Raw genomic sequence first — 25322 nt, forward strand, 5'->3', positions numbered from 1 at the left:
TGGGTCTATATCTCCTTGGCCCAGTATTGCATATGACTTTTATTGCATTGTGATCTGAGAAAGATGTATTCACTATTTCTGCCTTTCTGCAGTTGATCATTAGGTTTTTGTGTCCTAGTACATGGTCAATTTTTGTATAAGTTCCATGTACTGTAGAGGAAAAAGGCATATTCCTTTCTATCCCCATTCAGTTTCCTCCATAAGTCTACCATATCTAATTTTTCTAACAATCTATTTACCTCCCTAAATTCTTTCTTGTTTGTTTTATGATTCGATTTATCTAGATCTGATAGCAGGAGGTTGAGGTCTCCCACTAGTAGAGTTTTGATGTTTATGTCTTCCTGTAATTTTTTCAGCTTCTCCTCTAAGAATTTGGGTGCTGTCCCACTGGGTGCATATTCAATATTGAAATGACTTTATTGTCTATGTACCTTTTCGGAGGATAAAGTTTCCTTCCTTATCTCTTTTAATGCTATCTATTTTTGCTGCTGCTTTGTCTGAGATAAGGATTGCTACCCCTGTAAAGCAGGGGATCTTAAACTTTTTTTATTGGCTGTCTGGTAAAGCCTATAAACTCCTTAGAACATTATTTAAGTGTATAAAATAAAATGCTAAATATTTTTACAAAGGAATATAATTATATTGAAGTATAGTTAGCATTTTTTAAAATTCATAGAGTAGGGTTAAAAACTTCTGCGCTTAATCTGATTTCTGTCAAATCATTTTCTAATTTTCTCAGCAGATTTTGCAAAACAAAAAAGTTCTTAAGTAATTTATGTTCCTGAGTCTGTTAAAATGCTAGGTTATTGAGTTCAGTTATTTCTCATTCTTCATGGTTTAGTATTTTTCCATTGTACTACTTCTCTATTTTTAAAATTGAAACCACATAGTTTTGATTATTTTTTCTTTACCATTATAATTTGAAATCTGTAAGTACTGTTCTCCTGTCATTCCTACTCTGTTTCATTATGTCATTTAATATTCTTTATCTTTTATTCCTTCAAATATGTTGTCTAACATTTAGAATATCCTCTTAGTAGTTAATTGGCACAGTACTAAATCTATAAATTAATTTACATAGTATTGTAATTTTTATTATGTTAGCACAGCCCAACCATGAGCTCTGAATATTCCTGCAGTTATCTAAGTCATTCTTTATTTCTTTAAAGAGCAGTTTGTTTGTCTACTTATTAAGTTCTTTGGTATGTCTTCATAGATTGAGTTCATGATTTTTTGTATTTCCTGGTTATTTTGAATGAGACTTGCCTTTGTCTTATTTCCTCCTAGATTTTTAAATTACTATTTAGAAATACATTTGAGTTTTGTGACTTTATTTTGATTTCTGCTACATTACTAAAACTTTCTCAGTTTCTTTGCTGATTCTCTAAAAAATTTTTTAAATTTTGTATTTAAGGCAATAGGTTTAAGTGACTTGCCCAAGATCACACAGCTAGTCAATTATTAAGTGTTTGAGGCTGGATTTGAACTCAGGTCCTACTGACTTCAGGGCTGGTGCTCTTATCCCCTGCACCACCTTAGCTGCCCCAATTGTCTAAAATTTTTTAAGTAGACTATCATCTTTGTCATGAGCAAATGTGGATTGTATGATATATAAATTATCTGTTTTCATTAGAAATTGTTTTTGGGCAGTGGCTAGGTGGTGTAGTGGATAAAGCACCAGCCTTGGAGTCAGGAGGACCTGGGTTCAAATCCAGTCTCAGACACTTAATAATTACCTAGCTGTGTGGCCTTGGGCAAGCCACTTAACCCCATTTGCCTTGCAAAAACCTAAAAAAAAATTGTTTTTTTGTCAAATGAATAGTAAAAAAAGAGGATTAAGGGGTCACAAAATATAAGAGGTAGAAGAGACCTTGGAAATCATTTAGTCTAATTCCCTCATTATAAAGATCAGCAAATTGAAGCTCTGAGAAATTAAGTTTAGGTCACCCAGCCAAGTTGAGTGGAAGAGCTGGGATTTGGATTGAAGTCATCTGATTCAAATCCAATATCTCTTTGTTTTATCTAATATTTTACTTAAAAAGTTATTGCTGTCATTTCCTAACCTCCACCCCTTAAACTTTCTTTTTTTAAATAAAGAAACAAAGCAGATCTCCTAGCATTGAAGAAGTACTTTTGAAGAAATTTATCTCATTTCATCATAGTCTCAGATGTATATTTTTAGATGCCAGATTTTAGTCATATTTGACATAAAGATTTTTATCCAACTGAAAACTAATTTTCCTTGATTTTATTTGTGTAAAATCTTTTTAATGTTACTTAAACCAAATTGGCTATTTTGTCCTTTATGACCACTTTAAAATGCAACTATATTCTCTTTAGCATATGACCTAAGTATGGTATTTTAAAGGTTTATTGCTAATTCTTTTTTTTCCTGTGATAACAACATCTAATTCATTTTCACTTTGTGTTTTTGGTATCCATTTCCCTTTCATACCTTTAGAGTTAGGAAGAAAGATTAACCTGTTAAGAATGTTCCTAGATAGCCTGCTCTCTTTGAAACTATTTGCTGACAAAGGAAAACACCCCACCTTGAAGTTCTCTTCCTCTTTTGTTTACTATTTTTGTCTGTGTAATTGACAGCCATAGCCTGTCTTTATTTTGTTTCTATTTTATTTGTTTTTGCAAGGCAATGGGGTTAAGTGACTTGCCCAAGGTCACACATCTTGGTAATTATTAAGTGTCTGAGGCTGAATTTGAACTCAGGTCCTCCTGACTCCAGGGCCGGTGCTCTATCCACTAGATAATTAAGTAATTCATGTTCCTGAGTCTATTAAAATGCTAGGTTATTGAGTTCAATTATTTCTGATTCTTCATGGTTTAGCATGTTTCCATTGTACTACTTCTCTGTTTTAAAAATTGAAACCGCATAGTTTTGATTATTTCTGCTTTACAGTATAATTTGAAATCTGGATTGAACTCAGTGCCATCTAGCCACCCCCATAACCTATTTTTGTGATAGACTACTATCTTATTTATTATTTAAAATTTTTTTCTAAATCAAAGTGTTTATATCTAGTACATAAGCCCTTGAGAGCAGGTTAAAGATAAAGCCTAGTTGTTCTTTAGTAACTCCTCCCAGTGCTTTGCTGACTAAAATGATGATTTTATTATGACATTTGACTATTTTCAAGGAGTTTGTGATCAAAGATAGCATTTACAATATTGGTTTCATTTATGATCTTTATTCTTCTTAAAGGCAAATGCATTAAAGAAAATTCAGCACTGGAATGGCTTGCCTTACTATGACAGAAATGGAGGGATCAGCCACATCTTCTACCCATCAAAATGGAGATATTCCTGGGAATGATGATTCTTTGAAGCAGACAGAGCCAGTTCTTCAGGTCTATCTTTACCACTCTCTTGGGAAGATTGAAGGAGATTATCTGCAATTTCCAGTTGGTGAATATATTGCTGAGGAAATTTGTATTGCTGCTTGTAAAGCTTGTGGTAAGTATAAAAAAGGCAGTTGATAGACAGACACTTTAAGTGTATTTATAAATATAGAGTATAGGATTTGGAATTGAGTCTTCAATTCAGATCTTTGCTGGTTTATTTATTAACTGTGTGACCTCTAACAAATCATTTAATCTCTAGGAGTCTTGGTTTCATTTTATGTAAGAACAAGTTTACTAACACCAGATTTGGAGGTATGAGAGAGAGGGCCTATTTAGAACCATCCATTCTGATAACAGTAAAAAGTAGGGACATTAAATAAACAATTAACAACTTTAATATAAATAAGTATATATCACAATAGATTCATATGTATATATAAAGCAAGTAATCTCTGGGACAGATTTAAGACATATTCTTGCCCTCATGGAGTTTTTAGATGGAAGGCAATAAATAAAGAAATGTTACTAAATAACTATATATAGTAAAAAGCACTAATTACAATACAGAATAGAAAATAATGGTGATAATAGTTGACATGTTATTCATGATTTGCAAAGCACTTTTTATATTATATCATTTATTCTCATAATTTTATGTGATAATATAAGATAATCTTAAATTCTACAAAGTCTAAGGAAAGAAACTTAATTTTCATCTGAAATTGGGGTATGAGGCAGGAGAAGCATGGAAATTTTATGAAAGATATAATTTTATCTGAACCTTGAAAAATGAGTAGTATTTCAGAGTATTCCAGATTTTCAGGTAAAGTAATAAAGCTAGGGGACAACACTGTGAGAAAAGCTGTTGTCTACTTTTATATGAGGATCAACTACATTTCAATTCAGTGAAATTTATTAAGCTCCTGTTTTGTGCCAAACACTGTTAATATCTTGAGACACAAAAAAATACAGCGAAAGATAGACCTTGTCTACAAGGAGCTTACCATCTAATGAGGGAATCATGTCAAATAGATGGTCCATCCAACTGTACATAGCATGTTCCAGATAATAAATAGAGAATGCCAATTGATTTTTCCTTTTCCTTCTTTGAGTTTTGTAGATTTCTGCAGTTTTGCAGGGCTTGATTTTTTTTTAATGGAGATTTTATAGAGATATGATATCAGGTCACCCTTTCTTTAGGATAAATAACATGTCATTTCCCCTCAGTCATTTAGTATCTTCCCTCCTTGCACATCTATATGCCCTTAAAATCATGTTGCCTCATCACAGACTTTTCTCTGAGTGTATGGTATGACTTGGTATGACCATTTTTGCCATTTTGGTTTTCTTTGGTACTTCCTCATGCAACACATTGGAAATCTTTCTATTGGGACTGATATGTTGTTAACATGCAGCAGTTTGTTATTGAATTAAAAAATATTTTTCATTTTCATCCATTTGTTTCTCCCATGCCTGATTCATCTTTCATTGGGATTAAGATAATCTGACTTATTTGAATCTCATACCAAAGTTTCTTTAAATTTATTTTTCTTAACATCATTTTTTTTCCACTTGGAAGTGAAACTGCTCATAGTCTTCTACCATTGTACTGCATAATATTTTTTACAGATGAGTTTATAATCTAAATTCTTCTTGCTTTCAACTGCTGTATTTCTCTGTTTAACTAGAAGATCAAGGGGTTGCTAGGTGGCGCAGTAGATAGAGCATTGGTCCTGGAATCAGGAGTACCTGAGTTTAAATCTGGCCACAGACACTTAATAATTACCTAGCTATGTGGCCTTGGGTAAGCCACTTAACCCCATTGCCTTGCAAAAAAAAACAAACCCAAAAACCAATAACCTAAAAAACAAAGACCAAGAGTTTGCTGAAGTGGATATCTAGACTTTTTAAAAAAAATCTCTTCATTGGAAGTGACCAAAATGTTAAACAAATGTAAGATCTGGTGATCAGGAAATGCCTGCATTTATGTGTTCCTGTAGCAGCCATTTTCAAAAATAGGTCAAATTAGGCTGCTTTGGTCACTCTTCATACCCTCTCATTTTTATCTTCTACTTTAGTGCTGATGTTGCTCTTTATAAAAGTAGTAGTCATACTATATTTAGATCATTTAAAAGTAACTCCTACATCTAGAATCATTTTTTCCCCTAAGATACATTCTTTTTTTTTTTGATGTAATTTGGTGTTTTGAGACAGCTTATGTTTAGTGGTAGAGAACTGATCTCAAAGTTCATCAAGTGTGACCTTTTATACATATATATATATATATATATATGTATATATATACATATATATGTATATGTGTGTGTGTGTATGTGTGTGTATATATATATATATATATATATATATATATATATATATATATATATATATATATATATGGTTGCTTTGTGACCCTGAGAAAATCATTTCACTTTCTCTGTGGCCATAAGCTCCTCCCAGAGATATGAATTACAGAATTGATGTGAATTCACATTTTTCTGTGAGTTTTTTCATCAGAATTCTTTATACCAAATGTGTTACAGGTCTGATCCTACTTCTCCCATCCCCATCCCATTAGTATTCATCATGTTTAACACTTATCAACTCTCTTCTGAAAATAAAATGTTCATAAAAGACAGTTCCCCCTTCTCTTTATATAGAGGTGGTAAGATCTCAGATGTGAAACATAGCATATATTTTCAGAGTTTTATAATTCTCTTTCTCTTTGAAATTTTTTTAAATTTATATTTAATTTTTAAAAATTCCTTGTTATAGGGGCGGCTAGGTGGCGTAGTGGATAAAGCACTGGCTTTGGAGTCAGGAGTACCTGGGTTCAAATCCTGTCTCAGACACTTTAATAATTACCTAGCTGTGTGGCCTTGGGCAAGCCACTTAACCCCATCTGCCTTGCAAAAAAAAAAAATTCCTTGTCATATGGGATAGAATTCTGAAAAGGGCAGAAAAATGAAAATTTGCTTCAAAATAAAAAGTATTTATACTTTTTTAAATGCCAGCTTCTATGTGGTATATAAACATATGACTTTTTCCTTTTTTCGATTGTAAATTTCTTTGCCTACTTTTATATTAAAGCCATCGAATACCAAAGTTGATTTAATTTGCAAGCTTTTTTCATAGAGTTTCTCTATTAATTTATCCCCTGAAATAGACTTTGGTAGTCATTATTTTTACTCCCAAACTCTCTTCTCTTTTGAACTTTCCTGTTAGTGTTGAAGCCATCACCACTTTAATCATGTCATATTCATTTTCTTTCCTGCACTCTCCCGTATATTCAATCCGTTATAAGGTCTTTTCATGTCTACTTCATTACAATAACTCTTTTATTTTTTGACTTTTCTCCACTCATATTGCTGACACCTTGGCATAGATTTGCATCACTTTCTATCTAGACTATTGAACTAGTTTTCTGTTTGGTCTCACTGCTTCATCTTTCCTCATTCCAATCCATTGTCTGCTCATCTGCCAAAGTGATCTTTCTAAAACAGTCTTTTCCCCCTAACTCAATAAACTCCAGTGGCCTCCTATTACCTCCAGGATCAAATATAAAAATATTCTGTTTATTCTTTAAAGTCCTGTACAACCTTGTCACCTTTTACCTTGAAATTTTACACTTTTTTCTTTATTCACAAAATATCCACTTAAACTCACTTCAGTGAATATTAATGACACTGCAGATGTGATGCATCTCTTACAATATTCATTTCATCATCATTATGCTTAGTAAAACCATTCCTTTATTAGATATCCTAAATTCTTAACTAATGAAAAACAAATTAAAATTTTTCAACAGTCTGAATTTGTAGACTTATCTAAAGCAAAAAAAAATTGAGGATGAACTATGGTAAGCATAAGACTCCCTTGTATTTATTAAAAGCTCTCTTAAGGGAAAGATTTAGCAGACTCTTCTGAAGTTATAAGTGCCCCACCCCCACACACCTTGCAAAATACACTATTCTCTCAGATACTCTTTCAGTTGGAAATAAAGCTTTGATTTCTAATTTTGAAAATTACCTGGATGGCTAGGTGTCTGAGTAGTTAGAGCACCAGCCCTGGAGTCAGGAGTACCTGAGTTCAAATCTGACCACAGACACTTAATAATTACCTAGCTATGTGGTCTTGGGTAAGCCACTTAACCCCATTGCCTTAACCCCATTGCCTTGCAAAAAATAAAACAACAAAAAACCTGAAAAAAAAAAAAGAAAATTGCCCAAAGAAACTAAAATTTTAAGAAGAAATACAGAGGAAATGGATAAATATAGCAAGTGTTCCTTTTTTCAAAATTTCATTTATCCCGATTTTAATAAAAAATAAAATCTCCGATTTCATATGCATAGCAAAAGAGAAAACCATCTGCTTTTCTTTTTAATGATATAGTAGATAGCTAAATTGAGGCACTACTTCCTGTATTACTATTTTATATTCCCACAGAAAGGTAAAAACATAGTACACGTACCAAAAGCTTAATAAATATTTATTGACTTGCTGAGTTCTACCAAAAGCTTAATAAATATTTCTTGACTTGCTGAGTTCTGGGGACTCAAATAGAAGAAAACAAATAATCCCTACCTTCAAATAGTTTATATTTCTAATGGATAGCAGTTGACAGGCTTTAAACTTGTTGGTTCAGGGGAGGCCTACATCAAACATGAAGATTTCTCCTATTGGAATGGACAAATGAAAACAATTTGTTCTAATGGCTTTGAAGGTGACTGAAGCAAGTCTTGTGGTGTGTTTAGAGCTCGTAAAATACTAAGGTCATTTGCTACATCCCAGGTTGTCACCTGTTGTCCTTTTTTTTGTTTTGTTTTGCCACTGGACTTTGGTGACTCTGGAAAGGAGAGTGGGGCTGACATCTTTGAGTCACTCTGCCTCATTCAGATCTAATTCATGTACAGGGCAAACCCATCAGTCATTCATGATGTCATTGACCGTCAAAAGTGAAGGAAGAACAACATTCTAATAGAGAAGACAAGATAATAGGAGAGTGGGTGTGTGTGGGGGTGACGGGGAAGGAAAGAAAGAGGGATGAGGAAGAAGAGAAGTATGGAGAGAGTCCAGGCATGGATATTCATATTTAAGCCAAAATTATCTCTTTATTCTGCTTATTCTTCTCAAGATTCCTGCAAAACAGAAAATGTGTCCCATGTTGCCTTGGGATGCACTATGAAACAAACACCTTTTTCCCCTTATATAAGGAGAAAGAGGGAGCTCTCCTTACATTTCCAGCAACTTATATATGTTTTGTTTTATTTTTAACAAGAATATCATGGATATGGTTTTTTGCCTTTTAATAGTGTTGTTTATTAGGAAAATAAGTCATGTTGAGTGTAAGCAAATATATTAATATTTGTAGATGAACTGTTAAATTTATGGTACTGAGAACCATTAAATATTATTTCACAGGCATTTCCAGGGTCACACAGAACTGAGGACCATTTAGTATTTTCAACTGTTTCATCAGTCATTATGACCTAAAAGTTGACAACATCATGTTCAATCTTCTAATAAGGAATTTCTCCACACTTGCCTGGGCTGGTCCTTGAAAAATATTCCACTATTTCAAACTTTTTCAGACTTTTTTGAACATGCCAGATTTATAGTCCACTATCTAAGCCTTTGTTATCCCAGGGGCGACCCATCTGTCTTTCTTAGACACTAGAGCTCTGACCACAGGCAAGTCATTTAACTTTTCAGAAATCAGGTTGCTCCTCTGGAAGATGAGGATAATCATATTTATATTACCTGCCATAAGGGGCTTCTGGGAGGGAAATGTTTTGTATTCCTTAAAACTATCAACCAATTTATGGTGGTGGTGATTTTTAGTAGTATTATGTTGAATTATCTGTCATAGTAATATAAAGAGATATATGTACCTCCCTCTTTCACTGATTCCCCATCATTTGTGTTTGTGTTTTGAATCCTCTGCTCTGTCAAATTACATAAATTATACATCCCATCCTAAGATATTCCTCTTTTTGGCAATTTGTTGGAAAAACTCATTATATTGGCAATATATAATGTTTAAAATAATCTTGAAAGCCTGTGTACAAAACGGCCTTAATGTACATCAATAACAAGTAAAAATATTTTTCTGTATAATATTTAAATTGTATTCTTTTTTTTTTTTTTTGCAAGGCTCTGGGGTTAAGTGGCTTGCCCAAGGCCACACAGCTAGGTAATTAATAAGTGTCTGAGACCGGATTTGAACCCAGGTACTCCTGACTCCAGGGCTGATGCTTTATCCACCTAGCCGCTGCCTCCGAATTGTATTCTTGAGGGGTTTTTTTTGCAAGGCAAATGGTGTTAAAGTGGTTTGCCCAAGGCTACACAGTTAGGTAATCATTAAGTGTCTGAGGTCAAATTTGAACTCAGGTACTCCTGAATCCAGGGCTGATGCTCTATCCACTGCGCCACCTAGCTGCTCCCTAAATTGTATTCTTAAATCTATGCTACAGTCATATTTGCCTTGATTTAATTCTGTGATTTCATATTTATGAAGTAATTTTCTTAAACAGAATTTAAAATGACTTTCATTTATAAATATTTTTAACAGATTGTGATTAATCTTAATAACATGAAACAAATGCTCATGTTTTTTGTCATATTATGTCAAATTGTGGTTATTGCAGTTTAGTAGTGCTTTGATCATTTTTAAAACTATTCTTGCCTCTCATTTTTCTTCTTATCAGAAAAATATATCCTTCATCCTAGAGTTTTTTCCATTGTGTATCAAAAACAATTTTTACATGAGGGGAAGAAAAATCAGACACCTAACAACTGTTTTACTAAATTTTAAATGCAACCATGGATTACACTTTGCTTCCCATTCCTGTGCTTTCTTTTATATTCAGTAGAATGCAGAAAACTAATGGTATTTGAGACAATTTGAGCTGCCACTGACTGTCATGATAATTTCCTGAATGATGACTCTGGTCTTTTAAATGCTTTTAGAATTTACAAGTATGCATGTTTTAGTGTATGTATTTAGAGTGTGCACATCTCACCACTGCTAATTGGAATTTAAAATATGTTACTTTTTATTTCATATTTTTATTGAACAATATTCATTTTGAACAATAACTATAGTAATTTTTCTGGGTTTTTTTTTTTAGGTATCACCCCTGTCTATCATAATATGTTTGCTTTAATGAGTGAAACTGAGAGGATCTGGTATCCTCCCAACCATGTCTTCCATGTAGATGAGGCAACCAGATACAATGTACTCTACCGAATAAGGTACTTTTCCAAATAAGGTAGTGAAATGTTTTATGTCATGGTGAGTTGGGAAGGGAGATGGCGAATTTTCAAATTAATTACAAAAATTAGTGTACTAAACCAACAGAAAAAATCCAAAATTAATCCTTTGTGTAAAACATTAAAAGGTTGGTTAATTGGAATGTAGCTAATTGCATTTTGGAGATGACTGAGAGTTCAACATTTATGACTATACTTGTGGAAATACAACCTGATGAGAACAGCTAGCAGTCTTGAAAGTTCACAGGGTAGAGAACATTTCCCATAAAAACAGACCCTTTGAATTATAAAATAAAATCCCACATAGAACCTCTTTTTCAAAACAAGTGAATTTTTTTTTGTCAGTTATTCATAAGGAAAAGAGGGTTTTTCCAAATACACTTTTTTAAATTCAAGTAGGATTCATTATGTGGTATAAAACAAAATCTGATGTCACATATCTACAACTCCTAGATCTGCATATGCAGCCATTGGTTCTGCCTTAACTTATGACTCCTCAACTCCCTAATGGACCTCTCCACCTGAATGTCTTCTAGGCTGGATTCAGCAAGCATTTATTTGTACCAACAGCCAGGCTAGGAACTGGGAATTCAAATTTTTTTTTTTAAAAAAGACACTTGCTGACTTCATCCAATTTACATTCTACTGGAGATTGAGGATACAGATATACAATCAATTAATCAGTCCCTAAGCGCTTGCTAGCCAGGACCTGGGAGCACAGGTCTTTTGAAACTTTTATTCTATCAAGAAACTGTCCTAGCAGGGTCGAGGGCATCAGGCATGTCAACTGGTAAGTTTCCATGCCTTCATACAGCTGCTTCCCTCCCCTTCCTGCTTCCCATTCCTCATATCCACTCACTTCATCATAGAGGATGGATCCTAGCTTGCTTTCAGTTGCTTCTGCTATTTCCACAGAAATATTTTTGCATCAGTTTTGCATATTTTTCTGTGCTCATATTTAATATATCATAGGCCATCTTGTTTCTGCCTTTGTATCCCTAGCACAGTGCTTGGCACTTAGTAGATAATTGCTAAATGAATGAATGAATGAAGTAAGTTTGTGTTCACAAACACAGATATGTACATACATATATAAATATACACATTTTAGTGAACAAGCACACATTTGTGTTCAGTATATACATACATACACGCACATATATGAAACTTAGATTTGTGCCTTGTAACTTCTTTTGATTTTCACTGTTTACAAAATCAACATTATTGAGGTAGTTTGTATTTCTCTTATGTATTATTTGTTTTAGACTAAAAGAGAGACAGTTTCAAAGCTAGGTTTCTAAAATAAAATGCAGTTTGAAAATGACTGAAAACATTTTTATTGGGTGGTACAGATAGATTACTGGGTCTGAAGTGAGGAATGCTCATCTTTATTTTTTTTTAATTTTATTTTATTTTTAGATTTTTCAAGGCAGTGGAGTTAAGTGGCTTGCCCAAGGCCACACAGCTAGGTAATTATTAAGTGTCTGAGGTTGGATTTGAACCCAGGTACTCCTGACTCCAAGGCCGGTGCTCTATCCACTGTGCTACCTAGCTGCCCCTGAATGCTCATCTTTAAATCTAATCTCAAGGCACTTACTAGCTGCATGATCCTGAACAAATCACTTAACCCTGTTTGCATCAGTATCCTCATATATGAAATGACCTGGAGAAGGAAGTGGTAAATTACTTCTGTATCTTTGTCAAAAAAAAATCCCAAATGGGGTCACAAAGAATCAGATAAGACTGAAGAAAGAACAATTACAAAATATTAAAAGAAGCTTCAAGTAGATAGTAAATGCTTTCTACTAAAAGTGTGAGATTAGAATTCTGCAAGCTTCTTTTACAAACCATAGATTTTATGTTTTTTATTGAATAAATCAGTTCATCATTTTAAAAAATCTATAAAACATTCATCTAACATGTATAGTAACATGACAGTAGTAGCAGCATCACTTTTTTGTTTCAACAGACTAGGGTTAAAATATAGATTTAAAGTTAGATGGGACTTCAAAAGGCAGCTTAGTCCACCTTACTCATTTTACTATTGGAAACAAGTCCAGAGAAGTTAAATTATTCATCTAAGGTCTCATGAGTGGTAACTGTTTCATAGGTCTAGTATTAAACATAGTATGTGTTTGGTTTCACTTTCTTTTTGTTCTCTTGGTTCAATTTCAACAATATTTAATTGACTACTGTGTTCAAGATATTGAGCATAAAATATGCAAAATAAATCTTCCTCATAGTAGCTAACATTCTACAGGAGAAATACAACATGTAAGTAAATAAATGTAATATAAGCTAATTTGTGGAGACATCAAATCTCAGAACCAAACCAGATAGCCCTCTTGGCTATCTAGTTTCCTCAACAGCAAATGAGGGAGTTGGATTAGATGACTTTGAATGTTGATTTTTATCTCTGACTTAGTTGCTATGAGCCACACCTGCCAAAGGATCCCATCTACCAGTACCAGAGAAGTTTTTTACTTGAGGGGAAGACTAGCATGCTACCTTTTGAGACAGCCTACATGATTAATTTTTAGGGAGTTTTCTCCTTGTATCAAACTTAAATTGGCTTATGCTCAGTGTCTCTAGTTCTGTTCTCTGGAGCCATAGTCATAAAGAGAGCACTAAGCAGCTGGAGTGATAGTCAAGAGCCAGAGTCAGAGAAGATTATAGAGCAGAGTTAACTCCTGAGTTAAGTCAAGAAGGAAAATAATTTTGAGAGAGGAAGCTTAAGGAAACATTGCTTTCGATTGTATATAGGTGGTGCACTCAGGCAATTTTTATATCTCAGAAATACTCATTTATCAATTATCCCAAATTTTAAACTAAAGGGACTTAAGTTCTGTGTGAAGTTCCAGGGAACAGGAAGTCTCTCTAGAAATTTATATCCATATAAGTTAGGTTTTGCTTCATAGTTGTGTGACCATTACTTTGAAAACTGTCTGACAAAGGAAAGAAAGATATCTATTTATATAGTTTTTTTAATTGACAAAATTTGTAGTTGGAAGATCACTGGAGACCTGTAGTTTTAGTATTGGAACCTGAGTTCTAATTCCTCTTTTATCTTTTACTTCCTTTGTGATTTTGGGTTTGGCTTTTTTGGGCCTCCCTCACTTTTCTCACCTATAAAAAGAGAGAATTGGATGAGATAATCTCAAAGTTCTAAATTTAGTCCTAGTAATACTCTATGAATCAGTCAAATACCTATTTATAGGGTCCTCCATAAATGCATTCCAGTGAAAATCTAGCCAAAAGTAACAAGATATTTTGTTTCTTACACCCACTATCTTAGGGCTTCTCTGTTGCTTTTTGGATGTTGGATTTTTGGATTTTGGATTTTTGATCCTTTCAAGTCTAGCTTAAAGCAATAAAAATGAAATATAAGTTATGTTAGTTATCTTTATGTGGAATAGGGGTTTGCTCTTTGGAGGGAATTAGATCTCTGATGTTTTATTTAAGAAGCCCCATTTTATTTCCTGATCAAATTGTTTGAATTTTTAGTTATTGGTTAGTTATTTGACTTTACTGCTTCATATTTTGAAGTGAAAAAAAAAAGCTAGTAGAAAAGGAATAATGGAAGGGTTGTGTATGGGTTTGAATCATGACCTTTAAAGTACTTTTCCTGCATTTTATCTGGTTGGTAGAGGTTGGTGATGGCTCATAAATGTTCTTTAGCTTTTCTGACTAGATTGACATTTTCTTATCTACCTTTCTCAGATATCCTTTTAAGAGATAAAACTTAAAAACTATGATTATTATTATTTATAACATAACATAATTATTCAAATCTACTTATATTAGTTGCTGGTGCAGCTATTTTTTTTAGAAAGATTTCATTCTTCAAAGAATTGAGATTTATATTAGTTGAAAATGAGCTCACTGCTATATATATTGTATTTTTCCTAGGTTTTACTTTCCTCATTGGTATTGTAATGGAAGTAATAGAACATATCGGTATGGAATATCTCGAGGTGCAGAGGCCCCTCTTCTTGATGACTTTGTCATGTCTTACCTTTTTGCTCAGGTAAGGTTTTTTTTTTATCCTCCTTGTATCTGTGTTTAACCATTAACATACCTGAAGTGAATAAACTATTAAAGTTTCATAGATGTCTCAGAAAGAAGACCTGAAGTCTGACTCATAACCATTATTATAAGATTTGCTAACTGTCCACTTTGGTGCAGGGAACTGGTGTCTATCTTCACAGAACTGCAGTTTCTGTAATTATTGAGCCAAACACTAAAGATGAATTATTGTGTGATAGCTCTTATTAATAAGTCAAAATGAAATGGTTAAAAAAATTAAGCTAACCATTAAAAGAAAATGCAAAGTGTCACAGATGAAACATTTCTAATTTCTAATTTGCATAAACTTACACTTTGAGAGAATCTAATGCACTCAGGTTTGTCTCCTCCACTGTAGATTTCCCACAAAGTAGTACAAAAACTCCACTTATCCACTACCAAACTTAGGTTCTTAGGGCTGTCAGTACATTCAAGTGGAACTATCCTCTCTTGAAGAATTGTCAAATAATGAAACAAAATATGGTGATTTGGCTAAATGAACTTTTCATTTAAAATTTGTTCTGACAAGTTATTTTAAAAATAATCAGATTCACTGAATTTTTTGGTGCTTGAAGGGATTTGAATTTTTTACAGTATACCCGACCATCTCCACTATATTTCCTAGAACTAGAGGAAGAGGGAAGGGATGAGAATATGCATTTTCATAGAACCTACTATGTGCCAGGTACTGTGTTAAGTACTTTGAGCTATATCTCATTTAAGGTGCTATTCTCCCTATTTTATAGTTGAGGAAATTGAGGCAACAGGTTAAGTGACTTGCTCAGAGTTCTATAGCTAGTCAAAGTCTAGGCTGGATTTGAACTCAGGTCTTCCTGATTTTAGGCACAGCACTCTATCTACTGCACCACTTAGTTGCCTCTGAACTATCTCTTATATTAAAAAACAAAATAAAAAATCACATACACAAAAAATATTTATTGAACTGAACTGAGCTTGCTGACTTCTGGTTAGAACATTAAACATTCTTCAATGCCCAGTAAGTGAAATGGCTGGGATTTGATTTCAACCTAGGTCTTCCTGATTCCAGGCCCAGCACTCTTTCTACTGTGCCACCAGCCTTAGCAGTCAAACTTTATTAGATAGTTAGGAAATGTTTAATACTCAGTAATTAGGGAAGCTGGGTGGATAGAGCCACTGGCCTTGGATTCAGGAGGACAGGAGTTTGAATCCAGTCTTAGACACTTGAATCCATCTTACTAGCTGTGTGATCTTGGGCAAATCACTTAACCCTGGTTGTCTTGTGTCTAGGACCATCTCTAGTCATCCTGATTCATATCTGGCCATTGCATCTAGATGTCTAGAGGAGAAAGTGAGGCACAGTATCCACTTCACTCAAATTGTCATGGCATCACCTTCCTGATGTTGTGGTCTTTGAAAATGAAGGACAAATGTTAATCAATAATAATAGTTGGCAATAATAGTTGCCAAGATTACTGTGTTCTTTACATTCTTTATTTATTTGATTTCCCCAAAAATACTATTGTTAATCCCAGTTCAACAGGTGGGGAAACCAAGGCTCACAGAAGCTCACATGCCTCTACCATGGAACTAGTCAGTCCCAAAAGTGAGACTTGAGCCCACATATCTATTCTTAGAACCAAGACAGTCATTTCCACTGCCCTCTTTTATCTAAGAATATTCATTTGGGAGAGGAACTTCAATATAACAATGTAACTTCATAATAAGAACTCCAAAGTGGTTCTTTGAATAGTCCCACATGGATTTCCTAGTTGTTGGTTGTGTTTATGATATTCCCCCTTCCATAAATTATTACTTTTTTAAAAGAAATAGAATAATCATCATGTCCAGAGCATGCAGTAAATACTACAAGCTAAGTTATTTTAGTAGATTCAGCAAAGGGCTAGCTAATATCCTTGAATGATTCATTCTGGAGAATTTTTCATTGTATGGTGCTGTCCTTAGAGTACACAAAAACAAATGCTCTTTTAGTTTTGCCAGAGATTCTCAGGTTTTCTTTAGGAATTCAAACTTGGGAGAGTTAAAGAAATTCTATATGACTGCCAGCTTCTTTCAAGGGCACCATTTCTTCCTTCATCAAATGTGCATGGTGACTTAGCAAGTTAAGACTGGATTCAAATGTCTAAGACTGGATTCAAACTCCTGTCCTCCTGAATCCAAGGCCAGTGCTCTATCCACAGACAAGTAAACAGTTTTCCCTTCTTTCTCATTTTTTTGATGCAGGAAAAATATGATCTTTATTTCGTGTTCCTTGTCAGTTGAGTTTCATTACATGATTACATGAAAATAATCATGGCTTATTTTCTTATTTGTTAGATTAAAATTTTTAAACTGCTAACATTGTTCACTGTGAAGAATACATGTCACAGGACTTTTAAGTCTTTATTAAATAACTAAGGAGATCTAAAGTGTTTGGGTTGTTTTTGTTTGCTTGGTTTGGGTAGCACAGGGTAAAATACATGAAGCAGAAATACCCTAATTTCAATATTTCATTTGGACACAACTGAAAATGGACAACAGACAGCAAAGCATATGGGGAAACACTAGATGATTTTAGGTTAGGAAAGTAAAAAACATTTTAGGTACGTGCATTATGACCATAGTTAAACTTGACTAGCATTCCCAGGCATTTTACTTTCCTAACTTTCTTAACCTAGAAGTATTTGGAGTTTTGTCTTGTGCATGAATTTCTTTGGAGATAAGATGATTAGGAAAAAGGCCAGAAATTGCAGAAGCATTTAAATTCTTTGCTATCTATTTTTATTCAGTCATTTTCGGTTGTGTGCAACTCTTCATGATCCCATTTCAAGTTTTCTTGGCAAAGATACTGGAGTGGTTTGCCATTTCCTTCTCCAACTCATTTTACAGATGAGAAAACTGAGGTAAACTGGGTTAAGTGACTTGCCCAGTGTCACACAGTTAGCATCTGAGGCCAGATTTAAAGATGAGTCTTTCTGACTTCCAAGTCTGGTACTCTATATACATTCTCCAAATAGTTCCTTTGCTGCCTGGCCTAATGTTTTTTTTCTTAAGTGAGCTACCACTTGATGTTAACCTGTGTCTAGTTTCTGTCAACTACTCTCCAGTTTTCTCAGCAATTTTTGTCAAATGATAAGTTCTTGTCCCCAAAGTTTGGATGTTTGGGTTTATCAAACACCAGATTCTCTGGTCATTCACTGCTTATAGTGTATATCCAATCTAAGTCTACTGATCTGTTTATGACTGCAGTTATTTTCAGTGGAATTTCTCTTTCTATCTTTTTATCTAAGGAAGTGCTGATGATTTATTTGGGTTTATTTTGCATCCTGCAACTTTGCTAAAGTTGTTCATTGTTTCAACAGTTTTTAGCTGATTCTCTAGATTCTCTAAGTATACTATCATATCATCTTCAAAAAAATGATAGTTTTATTTCCTCTATGACTATTTTTATTCCTTCAATTTATTTTCTTGTCTTATTACTCTAGCTAACATTTTTAATACAATATTAAATAATAATGGGCGTCCTTGCTCTATCCCTAATTATAATGGGAACTCTTCTAGCTTGTCTTTATTAAAGATAATACTTGCATTTAGTTTTAGATTGATATGGATTTATCATTCTAAGAAAGCATATTCTTATGCTTTCTAGTGTATTTAATCATAATAATTGTTGTATTTTGTTAAAGGCTTTTTCTGCATCTGTTAGAATATTCACAATTGTTTTTGTTATTGAAATAGTCAATTAGCCTTACTAATGAACTTACTTTCTTGGTATAAATCCCTCCTAGTCATAGCATATGATCTTTAATATATTGCTACAATTTTTTGCTAGTTTCATATTTAAAATTTTTTACAACTATACTAGGGAAATAGGCCTATCATTTTCTTTCTCTGTTTTTGCTCCCCCTGACTCATAACAATCATATTTGTGTTATTAAAGAAATTTGGTGAAACTTCTTTTCCTCATATTATTGTCTTAAAAACTGAAGTAGGTAAACCTTAAAGTAGTAAAGAAATGTGTATTATTATTATTATTACTACTACTACTATGCAAAATATTCTGCTTTATCTTGGGGAAGCAAGGATTGAGTGTTTTGCTTTGTGATACACTTTCTTGGGAGGCAGCATGCAGAATATATAGGATTTGAGATTAGGAAGAACTGATTTCAGATACTGCTTCTAGGCATTTGCAAACTATGGGCCTGTACAAATCACCACCTTTCTTAATCTCATTTATAAAATTGGCAAAGTCATAGCACCTACCACACAAGTTTTGAGTATGAAATAATAAAATAAATGGAAAAAAACAAACCTTGATGTTTTATATAAATGTTAGTAATTATTTATTAGAATTGTACCTTGTTAGGGCAGCTAGGCGGCACAGTGGATAGAGCACCAGCCTTGGAGTTAGAGACTTGAGTTCATATTTGCTCTCAGACGCTAATAATTCCCTAGCTGTGTGACCTTGGGCAAGTCACTTGACTCCATTGCCTAGCCAAAAAAATAAAAAAAGAACAAAAAAAGAATAATACCTTGTACATAATAGGTAAATATTTAGCAAATGAATGCCATTTGAACATCATATGTATATGAACTGAAATAAACTGTTTCTGTATCTTTCGAAGCCCTAGTAAAAAATCAGATGTTCTGTTGCTTAAAGTGTCATGTCACGGGAATTTCATGGCAAATTTTTTTTTGATGTTTGTCTTTTGTTCTTTTTTTATATTTTTTGTATTTTTGTATTTTTTAAAATATTTATTCTCATTTTGTACAAATAATATTTTTTATACATTAATAAAATATTCTTGTTTGAGTAAACAAAATACCGTCTCCCCCCCCAAAAATAGACTCGCTTAAGCGATAAAATAAAGGGGAGAGAAAAAAATTAAAATAAAAAAAATAATAGTAATAATTGTAGGTATGGCCAGGTGGCACAGTGGACGGAGCACCAGCCCTGGAGCCAGGAACACCTGAGCCCATATCCGTCCCTGTACACCCAACAATCACCCAGCTGTGTGACATGCAACTCAACCCCACTGCCCTGCAAAAACCAAAAAAAAGGGGGGGGGAAGACCCAAAGTAAAATAAAATAGTAATAATAGTAGGGGTGGCTGGGTGGTGGACAGAGCATTGGCCCTTGAGCCAGGAGCACCCAGGTCCAAATCCGGCCTCAGACACGTAACAAATGCGGCCCCAGGCAGGCCACCTAGCCCCATTTGCCCTGCACCCCCCCCCCCCCAAACAATAATAATAATAATAATAAATGTGCTTCAGTCTGTGTTCCAACACCACCAACTCTGTTGCAGTTGGCACATTCTTTAGGATAAGTCCATCACAAAAGTTATTTCCATATTTTTCCACCTTTGCCATTGCTGAATGCAACTCCTTCCTTTCATATTTCTCCACTATCATGTACTATATTTTCTCTCTCCTTTCACTGTGACTCTGCTGTAGGGTCGCTGAGTGGCGCAGCAGACAGATCCCTGGCCCTGGGGCCAAGAAGCCCTGAGCCCCCATACCACCCCTTAGGCCCAGAATCCACCTGGCTCTATGGTCCAGGACAGGCCTTCCAATCCCAGCCCCTTGCAAGAAGTAAAAAAAAGAAAATGTGTTATCTCTGACTATTCTCCCCCCATGGTCCATCCTCTCCTCCTTCATTCACATCCCACCCCTTCCCTCTGTCGCCCCCTCCTTCTTACTTCAGTTGTCTATACCCCATTGAGTATATATGCTGTTTCTTCTCCTAGCTACCTCTGATGAGAGTGAAGATTCCCTCATTCCCCCCTGCCTTCCCCCGTCCATATCATTGCAATAGCTCATTGTAATAAAGAAAAACCTTATTATATGAAATAACTTGGCCTATTCCCCCTCTCCTTTTTCTTTCTCCCATTACATTTCCCTTTTCTCTATTGACTCCATTTTTACACTATATTTTATCTTCGAATTCAGCTTTCTCCTGTGCTTCATCTATAAAATCATTTTTTCTATACAGGAATACATGTAGTTAATCATCATTAAGTCCCTCATATTTTCCCCTTCTCCACTCTATATGCTTCACCTGAGTCCTGTATCTGAAGACCAAACCTTCTGTTCAGCTCTGGCCATTCCAGGAACATTTGAAATTTCCCTGGTTCATTGAAAGTCCATCTTTTTTTCTGGAAGAGGACATTCAGTTTTGCTGGGTAGTTGATTCTTGGTTGCATTCTAAGCTCTTTTACTTTCTGGTATACTGTATTCCAAGCCCTATGAGCTTTTAATGTGGTTGCTGCTAAGTCCTGTGAGATCCTGATTGCAGCTCCACGATATTTGAATTGTGTCCTGGCTGCTTGTAATATTTTCTCTTTGACTTGCGAGTTCTGGAACTTGGCTATAATATTCCTAGGGGTTGGTTTTTTTGGGATCTCTTTCTTGGGGGCATTGGTGTATTCTCTCCATTTCTATTTTGCCCTCTGCTTCTAGGATATCAGGGCAATTTTCCTGTAGTAATTCTTTGAAAATGATGTCAAGGCTCTTTTCCTGACCATGACTTTCAGGCATTCCAATAATTTTTAAATTATCTTCCCTAAATCTGTTTTCCATATCAGTTGTTTTTTCAGTGAGGTGTTTCACATTTTCTTCTAATTTTTTATTTTTTTGGTTTTGAAGTATTGAGTCCTGATTTCTCATAAAATCAGCAATCTCCCTGAGTTCTATTCTTTGTCTGAAGGATTTATTTTCCTCAGAGAGCTTTCTTATCTCTTTTTCCATCTGGCCAATTTTGCTTTTTTTTTTAAATTTTTTTCACATTATTTTTTATTTTTATTAAAAAGATTATTTGAGTTTTACAATTTCCCCCCAATCTTGCTTCCCTGCCCCACCCCATCCCACAGATAGCACTGCGTCAGTCTTTACTTTGTTTCCATGTTTTACCTTGATCCAATTTGGGTGTGATGAGAGAGAAATCATATCCTTAAAGAGAACAGAATTCTCAGAGGTAACAAGCTCAGACAATAAGATATCTGTTTTTTTTCCTAAATTAAAGGGAATAGTCCTTGTACTTTGTTCAAACTCCACAGCTCCTTATCTGGATACAGATGGTACTCTCCTTTGCAGACAGCCCAAACTTGTTCCCAGTTGTTGCACTGATGGAATGAACAAGTCCTTCAAGGTTGAACTTCACTCCCATGTTGCTGTTAGGGTGTACAGTGTTTTTCTGGTTCTGCTCATCTCACTCAGCATCTGTTCATGCAAATCCCTCCAGGTTTCCCTGAAATCCCATCCCTCCTGGTTTCTAATAGAACAGTAGTGTTCCATGACATGCATATACCACAGTATGCTAAGCCATTCCCCAACTGAAGGACATTTACTGGATTTCCAATTCTTTGCCACCACAAACAGGGCTGCTATAAATATTTTTGTACAAGTAATGTTTTTACCCTTTTCCCCTCATCTCTTCAGGGTATAGACACAGTAGTGGTATTGCTGGGTCAAAGGGTATGCACATTTTTGTTGCCCTTTGGGCATAGTTCCAAATAGCTCTCCAGAAGGGTTGGATGAGTTCACAGCTCCACCAACAGTGTAACAGTGTCCCAAATTTCCCACATCCCTTCCAACAATGATCATTATCCTTCCTGGTCATACTGGCCAATCTGAGAGGTGTGAGGTGGTACCTCAGCGAAGCTTTACTTTGCATTTCTCTAATAATTAATGATTTAGAGCATTTTTTCATATGGCTATGGATTTCTTTGATCTCCTCATCTGTAAATTGCCCCTGCATATCCTTTGACCATTTGTCAATTTGGGAATGGCTTTTTGTTTTAAAAATATGACTCAGTTCTCTATATATTTTAGAAATGAGTCCTTTGTCAGAATCATTAGTTGTAAAGATTGTTTCCCAATTTACTACTTTTCTTTTGATCTTGATTTTATCTGTGCAAAAGCTTTTTAATTTAATGTAATCGAAATCATCTAATTGGCTTTTAGTGATGTTCTCCAACTCTTCTTCCCTAGTCATAAACTGTTCCCCTTTCCATAGATGTGACAGGTAGACTAGTCCTTGATCTTTTAATTTGCTTATAATATTGTTTTTTATGTCTATGTCCTGTAACCATTTGGATCTTATCTTGGTAAAGGGTGTGAGGTGTTGGTCTAATCTAAGTTTCTTCCATACTAACTTCCAATTTTCCCAGCAGTTTTTATCAAAGAGGGAGTTTTTATCCCAATGGCCAGACTCTTTGGGTTTATCAAATAGCAGATTACTATAATCATCTCCTGCTTTTACACCTAGTCTATCCCACTGGTCTACCACTCTATTTCTTAGCCAATACCAAACAGTTTTGATGACTGATGCTTTATAATATAATTTTAGATCGGGTAGTGCTAAGCCACCTTCGTTTGCATTTTTTTCATTAAGCTCCTGGCAATTCTTGACTTTTTATTTTTCCATATGAATTTACTTACAATTTTTTCTAACTCATTAAAGTAATTGTTTGGAATTTTGATTGGTAGGGCACTAAACAGATAGTTTAGTTTTGGTAGAATTGTCATTTTTATTATATTAGCTCTCCCTATCCATGAGCAGTTGATATTTGCCCAGTTATTTAAATCTGATTTAATTTGTGTGAGAAGTGTTATGTTTTTAAAAAGATTCTGAGTCTTGTCTTGGCCAATAGACTCCCAAATATTTTACACTGTCTGAGGTTGCTTTGAATGGGATTTCTCTTTCTAGCTCTTCCTGCTGTTTCTTGCTAGACATATATAGAAAAGTTGAGGATTTATGAGGATTTATGAGGGTTTATTTTATAACCTGCAACTTTGCTGAAATTGCTAATTGTTTCCAGTAGTTTTTTAGATGATTTCTTGGGATTCTCTACGTAGACCATCATGTCATCTGCAAAGAGTGAGAATTTTGTCTCTTCCTTCCCAATTCTAATTCCTTCAATTTCTTCTTCTCTAATTGCTGATGCTAACATTTCTAATATAATATTGAATAGTAGTGGTGATAATGGGCACCCTTGTTTCACCCCTGATGTTACTGAGAATGCCTCTCTAGCCTCTCCCCATTGAATATAATGCTTGTTGATTGTTTCAGATAGATACTGCTAATTATTTTAAGGAACACTCCACTTATTCCTGCACTCTCTAGTGTTTTTAATAGGAATGGATCCTGTATTTTGTCAAAAGCTTTTTCAGCATCTATTGATATGATCATATGATTTCTGATAGGTTTGCTGTTGATATAATTGAGTATACTAACAGTTTTCCTAATATTGAACTATCCCTGCATTCCTGGAATAAATCCTACTTGATCATAATGTATTATCCTAGTGATGACTTGTTGTAATCGTTTTGCTAAGATTTTATTTAGGATTTTTGCATCTATATTCATCAGGGAGATAGGTCTATAATTTTCTTTCTCTGTTTTAACTCTTCCTGGTTTAGGTAACAGTACCATATTGGTTTCATAGGAAGAGTTAGGCAGTTCTATCTTTCTCTGTTTTTCCAAAGAGTTTATATAGGATTGGAACCAATTGTTCCTTAAATGTTTGGTAGAATTCACTTGTGAGTCCATCTCGCCCTGGAGATTTTTTTTAGGGAGTTCAATAATGGCTTGTTGAATTTCTTTTTCTGAGATAGAGTTGTTTAGGTATTTAATCTCTTCTTCATTTAACCTGGGCAACTTATATTTTTTGTAAATATTCATCTATTTCACTTGGATTATCAAATTTATTGTCATAGAGTTGGGCAAAATAATTTCTAATTATTACTTTAATTTCCTCCTCATTGATGGTGAGTTCACCTTTTTCATTTATAACACTAAGCAATTTGGTTTTCTTTCTTTTTTTAATCAATTTGACCAGAGGTTTATCAATTTTGTTGTTTTTTTCATAATACCAACTTTTGGTTTTATTTATTAATTCCATAGTTTTTTTGCTTTCAATTTTATTAATTTCTCCTTTAATTTTTAGAATTTCTAATTTGGTATTTGATTGGTGATTTTTGGTTTGTTCTTTAATTTTTTTAGTTGCATGTTTAGTTCATTGATTTCCTCTTTCTCCAATTTATTCATATAAGCATTTAGAGCTATAATATATCCCCTGAGAGTTGCTTTGAATGAATCCCATAGGTTTTGGTATGTTGTTTCATCATTATCATTATCTAGGATAAAATGGTTAATTCTTTCTATAATTTGTTTTTTGGTCCACTCATTTTTTAAAATGGGGTTATTCAGTTTCCAATTTGTTCTGGGTCTATATCTCCTTGGCCCAGTATTGCATATGACTTTTATTGCATTGTGATCTGAGAAAGATGTATTCACTATTTCTGCCTTTCTGCAGTTGATCATTAGGTTTCTATGTTCTAGTACATGGTCAATTTTTGTATAAGTTCCATGTACTGTAGAGAAAAAGGTATATTCTTTCTATCCCCATTCAGTTTCCTCCATAAGTCTACCATATCTAATTTTTCTAACAATCTATTTACCTCCCTAAATTCTTTCTTGTTTGTGTTGTGATTCGATTTATCTAGATCTCATAGTGGGAGGTTGAGGTCTCCCACCAGTAGAGTTTTGCTGTCTATGTCTTCCTGTAATTCTTTCAGCTTCTCCTCTAAGAATTTGGGTGCTGTCCTGCTGGGTGCATATATATTCAGTGTTGAAATGACTTTATTGTC

General features: G+C 34.3%; 1 protein-coding gene across 1 annotated transcript in view; it reads left to right on the plus strand.

Moving 5' to 3' along the window:
• Positions 1-25322, plus strand: part of JAK2 (Janus kinase 2) — a 172645-nt gene that overhangs the window by 43606 nt on the left and 103717 nt on the right. Inside the window, exons 3-5 of the mRNA XM_074197469.1 lie at positions 3218-3468; positions 10487-10610; positions 14538-14655. Coding sequence (XP_074053570.1) covers positions 3249-3468; positions 10487-10610; positions 14538-14655 — 462 coding nt within the window. The 5' untranslated portion in view covers positions 3218-3248. The remainder of the gene's footprint in view (positions 1-3217; positions 3469-10486; positions 10611-14537; positions 14656-25322) is intronic.

The sequence above is a fragment of the Macrotis lagotis genome, chromosome 8 (genome assembly GCF_037893015.1).
Source record: "Macrotis lagotis isolate mMagLag1 chromosome 8, bilby.v1.9.chrom.fasta, whole genome shotgun sequence".
Taxonomy (NCBI): Eukaryota; Metazoa; Chordata; class Mammalia; order Peramelemorphia; family Peramelidae; genus Macrotis; species Macrotis lagotis.